This window comes from Merops nubicus, unplaced genomic scaffold, assembly GCF_000691845.1.
Source record: "Merops nubicus isolate BGI_N331 unplaced genomic scaffold, ASM69184v1 scaffold37390, whole genome shotgun sequence".
Lineage (NCBI taxonomy): Eukaryota > Metazoa > Chordata > Aves > Coraciiformes > Meropidae > Merops > Merops nubicus.
This window is the reverse complement of record NW_008585516.1, coordinates 1-7257: the sequence shown is the minus strand read 5'-3', so window position 1 is coordinate 7257 and position 7257 is coordinate 1. Positions and strand designations below refer to the sequence as shown.

The following is a 7257-nucleotide window of genomic DNA, read 5'->3' as shown; positions in this document are numbered from 1 at the left end:
TTCAAGACAAATCTGCAAGGCGGCCTCAGGACTTCGCTTGCACGTATCTTGGCAGGGGCAAGGAAGCTGACCCAGCATCATTCATGTCATCAGTGCTAGAACTTGTTGCATTGTAGCTAATGTGGTGTATAAAGGAAGAAGCTGGCAACCTACTCCTCTAAGAAACAAATAATAGCCCTGTCACTTTGAAAAACAATACTTGGTGAGAGACACCTCTGAGAAGATACTTTAACATCAACCGTAAAAACTGCAGTCGTTACAGGTAACTTTAAATAAGAAACTCTTTTATTAACGGTATTTTGTTGTTGTTGTTTCTTTTAGAATAAAGGTTCTCTTCAGTTTGAAGACAAATGGGATTTCATGCGCCCTATCGTTCTGAAACTTCTTCGTCAGGAGTCTGTCACAAAACAGCAATGGTTTGATCTGTTTTCGTAAGTAGTTTTTGTAGTATTTTGTATCCTTCTGCATAATGGGAGTACAGTTGTGGCAACAGTTCTGATCCAGAAGTCATGTATGACATGGACTATGTGGGAAAATGCAGAACAAAAGCACTAGTTAAGGTTTTGTTAAGTGGTAAGTGTGCCTACATCACTTTAAATGTGCAAAAGTAGAGGTTTGTTGAGAATGAGATCTGTGAAAATAGGATGGAGAAAGAACAGCGGAGCTTTGGGCTTCAGCTGATCATAGTAAACAAGTTTTGTACCTGCCCACAAACCTTTTGTTAGAATTAGAAAACGTTGTTTACTGTTTGGGCAGCAAGTTCATTTGAAGGCAGTTTGCCGAATGTTACATAACTTAAAGACTGCTGTTGAAGTAACAGGGCAATGCAGTTCATCTGGTGCAGTTAGAATAGTTTTATACCCTGAGATTAATATATAAAATAATATTTTTCAGACAGTGTTTGCATTATTACATTTTCTAAACACTCTTGTCATTTTTGTCCTTCCAAAAAGCCAGAAGTTGCTTCTTGTTAGGTGATGATATTTTTCTTAAAATACACCATGTGACCTTTGCCAGCATAGTATGGAAGTCACTTACAACATATACATTGAAAGTATATTGAAAATAGTGTTTGTCTCAACAGTTATTTTCAGTCAAATATAGTTGTAACAAAAATCTGCAGTGTCGCCTCCTGATTTTTAAAATCTGTTAAAAAAGTGGTTTTTATTTAAGCACAGTCTTGTTGAAACCTGTATAGTTATTGCTTTTTTGGTGAGGACAGTGCAATGATTCTTTTTACAGACATCTTACTGCACCTGTCACACTTTTCTGCCAACCAGCAGGAAAGGTAGTTTATCATGTAATAAGTTTTAAAATCTTGTGATGACTCTGCTGTAGTAGTTGCCACAAACATGGTATAGTTAAGGTACAAATTCAGTTCTGAGCCATTGCTTTCATCTTAAGTAACTAGTTCAATAATTCTGCACTGGTGCTGAAATTTCCTATTTGTTGCTATTTTTGTAGCTGAATTTTTGAATAGAACTTAGGTAACTTTATGGCTAGATTAAGGGTATTGAGGGAACGGATCCTGCTCTGAGGTTCCTATTTTTGGACATTACTCTTTGTTAAGCTTTTTAGTAACAATTCAGAATCTCTAGATGTCTTCTACCTGCTCTTTGAGTATAATTATCAAGTATTGCTTTTTTCATTGCTATAAGGAAAAAAGTGGCATTCTAAATACAGTAACACCTTTTCTGCATATGAAAGTTGCATGAGACTCACAGGTTAGGTAGGCCTCAGTAAATCCTGGGCCAGCACCTTTGATCTGTGTCAAAAGATCTTTTTATCCTTCTAAGTTTTGTCTTTTGACAACTAAAAAAGATGCTTTTGTATTTGAATAACAATATTGCTTCAGTAGAACAGAGTCGTACTGTTAAACGATATAGTTGCTTTCCTGCAAAAGGTGTGGCCTGATTATTGAAAGGAGGAGGAAGAACCAGAGGAAGGTAATGAGACAAAAAAAGGCTTGCTAGGCCCCATTATATACGATGTAAGGTTAGGAGGAGAACTTGCTTTATTTAGTATGGAAAGTAGGAATTAAGTTACCCTTGCTGGGCAGTCAGCTAGGAAAAGAAGGAAATTATTTGAATGTGGATTAAAACTCATTAATAGCATTTTGCTTTATGATGATGTTTGGTTGCTTTTCTGCAGTAGAGTTTCACTTTAAAATGCTACAGCTGTCATGAAATGTTTAAGTCACCTCATTAAAACATCTTTTAAATTACTGAATGCCCTTGAGCTCAAATTTCTTACAAGGAAAGTCTGTTTCCTTTGTAGAACAAGGATGTTGTAGTGCTTGGATTGTGAAGCTGTGAGAGAAAGCTGCATGTTACTGAGAGTATTTTAGAATAATGTGGATGGAGAAGCAAAACTACTGGCAAGTGATTTCTTTGTCAAAGAAAAATTTTAAGACTTGTCCTTAATGCAGTAAGCGCTATTTGAATAGATAACAAAAACAGATTCAGTTTCTGCATCTCCTTCTTTGCCCACAGCCTTTTCCCAGATAGCTTGTTGTTACTTGCTTTCAAGGCTTTCTTGTAATTTCAGTATCTTCCAAAGATACTTTCTTGCCTGTGTCACTGAGATCTATGTAATGTTTGACAGTGATAAATCAAAAGTGATTAATTGCTTAGACATACTTAAATTGTGATTGTTTAAGCCTCATACAGGACAGCATTAAACTTTGAGCAGCTGTTGCTAAAAGATGGATAAATTGTTTTCTAGAGATGTACACGCAGTTTGTTTGTGGGATGATAAAGGTCCAGCAAAAATCCATCAGGCTCTGAAGGAAGACATCCTTGATTTTATTAAACAGGCACAAGCAGTAAGTTCTTAATGTTTCATAACTTCTATTCATATTGTTAGAAAAATAACCAAATAGTTCTGACTTTCATTGGATTTAAATGCATTTGCTTTTTTGTTTGAAATTCTGTGATGTTCTAGAGGTTGTAATTACCCTGTGAACTTCTATTGACAAAAAGAAGACTTAGCCTTGAGCATTTGCCTTGGCTCATTGTTTTCTCACAGTCCTTGAAACTGGGGTGAGCAATGATTTTTGTGTTGCATTAAAAAAGAACCCTAAAACAGCATTATTTTTGTTTATCCAACAGTGCTTATAGAATCTTCTTCTATTTGAAAACTTCTTGAGGCAAAATTTTCTATAAGAAATTGCTGTCTGGAAAAAGATGTTTACTTAGCTTCAGTGGTATGCTGACATGTGCATGGATGGCTTTAAAATAAGCCATGGGTATGGCACACTAGAAATGCCCATCTTATCGACCCGACAAGCTTAGCTGTCCAGTTTCATGGGCTTCATCCTAAACAATTGAAGTCTTCAACAGATTCAAAGGAAATTTTGGTGTTTGTAAAATGTATAGCAAAAAATATTTTCTGTAATAAGGGATTTAAGACGGGGTTGTTGTGAAATTAAAAAAAAAAATAAAATCCTGTGGCAAAGGTTTGGAAAGGAGAAAATGAAAGCCTATAAAGTCTTCAGTGAAGAGATTTACACCACTAAGTCTTTGCGTAAAGAATAACAGTTTCTTATGGAGCTCTTTGTATAACCAGGCATATAAATGTTGATTTTTAAGTTCCATCAGCTTCCTTGCTTTACATGCATAAATGCTGTGCTGAATTGAGGTCTTCAGTATGGTCTGGGTTGGCTGTTGTTTGAGAGGCATCTTTTTAGGCACTATGATAGCCATTGTACAACGTACTTGTTGTTTCCAGGCTTTAATAAAATACATGTTAACTAGCTGAAAGGTTAGCAGATGCCATTGAATTAAACTTATTACTGTACAGAATATAACGTAGTCCTCAGAGGTTTAACATTTATTTTTTTAGACACGGTTGTGCCAGTACATACCTTTAGACAAAAGGTTTTAATCTTTTTGACTCGCAGATGATTTAAAAAGAAAAAAAAAAACAAAAACACAAAAAAACAGCAAATCATGATTAATTTGGAATATTTAAACTTACTGACTACTTGAGTGCTGTTACCTTTCTTTACCCTTTAGAAACAGTCCATACCCCACGAGCTGATAATTCCTTGCCTAAACTAAATGGCACTTAAATATGCAGATTTTCTTACTGTGATGTATCTGTACATTTGAAATTTATATGGTGAGTTGTTTTCAGTATAAGCCAAACCAGCTCAACTGTTGTGGAGAAATTTGTTATCCATTGCCTGCTCTTCCCCCCTCCTGCAGAGAGTGCTGAGTCACCAGGACGACACGGCGCTGCTGAAAGCCTACATAGTGGAGTGGCGCAAGTTCTTCACGCAGTGCGATATTTTGCCCAAGCCATTTTGTCAGTTAGAGATCACTTTAATGGGCAAGCAGGGCAGCAACAAGAAGTCTAACGTAGAAGACAGTATTGTTCGAAAGGTAAGTGATAGGTATGAAGGGTTCTGTGCACACTGTTCTGCCTACAGTAACAGTGCAGATGGGATTCTGTAGCTGAAGATGAAAGTGCACCAGTCGGGTAACATGATGTACCAGTTCAGGGTCAGAACAACCCTACAACTTTTTGTTGGTTTGTTTTTCCTCTCTCCACAACAGTTTCAATCTGTTTCTCCCCTTTTGTTTTGTCCTGGTGATTGAAGCACTTCTTTTTTGGGCTTCAGGTTTCTTTGATCGTTTTTGTTTGTTTTTTAATTATGACTTGAATCCCAGAGCAAGAAGCAGTTGTAAATTTACCTACTGTTTCTATACTTGTAAGTAACAAGTGGACTTGCATATATATGAGTAGTTTTCCTACTCCTAGTTTATTTCCCTAGGGTAAGATCTTAACAGGGGCACACATCTGCACTTTATAAATGACCAATTAAATACTGTCATCTGAAGTTAAATATGGCTATTGATCTCCTAGTTTCCCCTTTTTCTTCCAGTCATATCAGTGAAAAGATTTGGCATGTAGGATCTTGTGAATGCAATCTTTTTACAATTTCATATCAAACACGTAAAGAAACTCTAGGATTTTGAGTATGGAGTGCTTAGTGTTCTGAGTCCCATGAATAATGGTCCTTGGAATTGCTTTAGTCTTTTATTGTAAGAAAAATGGAGCATATAGGTCGTAAAGTGTTAAGTCCTTTAGCTGCACGTCGTTCATTACCCCTTTTCATTGCAGAAAGTATCTTCAGGGAAGTGAAATTTCTTTAGCATCTTTCATTTGGTGCAGATCATTTTGCCTGTCCCCCTGTCTCCAGGGTGGGAAGAACGAACTTGTTAAAATGCATTACTTTGTGCAAGGTTTTTTCTTTGCCCTCTGTTTTTAACATCTGATACACTATACTTCTCGAAGAAAAGGAAGAGAGAACAGGAACAAAGAGAGGAATCACCACATCCAGTTACCTTTTTTGTTTTCATTGTTTATCAGAGAAAGTGTGTGATCTTAGAAGGCTAAGTTCTGGCGGACTTGAACTTTTAACTCTGCTCTGTGCAGAAAGTAAGAGAACTAAGAAATGAAGGAAAAAACATTGTGGAGTAGAGGGAAGTAGGGAGGAGAAAGAACCGGTGTCCTAGCAAATCAGATTTTATTCATGACTGAAGCTGATAGAGATGTGCCTTATCTCTTATGCAGTCCAGTTAGGAACATCTCATGGCTAGAACATCAAAACCCAGAGTCCTCAACCTATCTTATTATTTCATATTTACTGATGAAGGTAATTTCCTGCTTCTGGTACCATTCTCTGTAGTTTTTATAGAAAGCTCCTTGTGAAAACTTTTCCCGTCCTTGAGAAGTTCTTCGTACAGTCACCCAAACTGTGTGTTTTCCTTCAGATATCTCCATAAAACTTCCTTTTCCATAATGTCTAAAAGCAGTTTGACCATTGCAAAGTGCTGACGTGACTGCCAGGTTGCTTGACATTGTCTCACTGTTTTCTTCTCAGTTTTTTTACTTGTTTCAGCTCTTGCAAACCAATACTGTAATCATGCTATGCAACCGTAATTTGCATGTCAATAGTTCAAAATAATGAAAAAAAGTAGTTGAGGAAGGGTAATCAAAACAGGCTGTGCTTCTAAGAACGTTCCAATGCTTTGAACAACTGTTCCAACACGTGACTTAGGTGTCAGAAATGGAGATTTAGCTGGAATTGAGAGACAGTTGCAGAGAAGTTCAGAACAAATATGTAAAGGGTGAGTGTCAGGAAGATGGAATTAAGCTTTTTTCAGTGTTGACCTGTGACAGGACAAGGGGTAATGGGTGCAAATTGGAGCATAGGAGGTTCAAGGCGAATATCAGGAAAAATTTTTTCACTGTGAGGGTGACGGAGCACTGGAACAGGCTGCCCAGAGAGGTTGTGGAGTCTCCTTCACTGGAGTCATTCAAAACCCGCCTGGATGCCTTCCTGTGTGATGTACTCTAGGTGGTCCTGCTCTGGCAGGGGGGTTGGACTAGATGATCTTTCGAGGTTCCTTCCCACCCGTATGATTCTATGATTCTATGAATAAAAGATGGTAAACTTAATACTCCTGAAAGGATATCTGATTTTTATTGGGAGCTCACTGGGTTAAAATCTAAAATGTAGGAAGCAATAATGGAATAAGACTGTAATCTTTACTGTTAACTTTGCCATACAATTGTGTCAAGTCATCCTAAGCTCATCTTTAGTAAACTTACTCAGAATCATGAGGAAAAGTTTGAATTGGTAAAATTTATTATTCCAATCTGCGTCCCACAGCCAGTGCAGACTGACAGTTGGCATGCTTAAATTACATTTCTAGCAGTTACTGCCAATTTTGAAGATACTCCTAAGTTTGAGCTTTCTTCTAAAGCAATGAAATAGCAGAAATTGGAGATTTAAAAAAAAAATTACCTTTTAAGCTGTGGCAGAATTTCTTTAGTTATTCAGTGGCATATAGGAAGAGACAGGTCTGGTGTCTAGGGGCAAAAAAAGTGATGACAGTAACTTGAATTCTAAAGCAAATTAAGATTTTTGAACAAACATGTAGCATGTTGTGCTTGTTTACTACTAAGCTGGTGCAGCTTAGGTGGGTGTAAGTGCGGCCTGGCCTGCCAGCAAGCTTTTGGTGATCAGGTGCAATGCAATACATCAGCAGCAGAGTCAATAGTGATGGCCAAAAGAACCTGAAATAAATCACACAATGGACTGTGAAGGGACCCTCTGAGCAAATGAGAATTTTATTAGGAGCCTCCATAACTGATTTTAAGACTTTGCAGTGCTTAGATGAGGTTTGAAGTTTTTTGTATATCATATATGCGTGACTTAGGTCATCTCTGAGCACATGAAAGAGA

The 7257-nt window shown here is 37.3% G+C and overlaps 1 protein-coding gene across 1 annotated transcript; it reads left to right on the top strand.

The window, feature by feature from the left end:
* Nucleotides 1-321: 321 nt before the first annotated feature.
* Nucleotides 322-4385, top strand: LOC103780055 (cullin-5-like; the record flags this gene model as incomplete). The annotated part of the gene is made up of 3 exons (XM_008947707.1): nucleotides 322-431; nucleotides 2725-2824; nucleotides 4209-4385. Coding segments are annotated over 3 exons (387 nt in total), but the record flags the coding sequence as incomplete, so codon positions are not given.
* Nucleotides 4386-7257: the final 2872 nt, after the last annotated feature.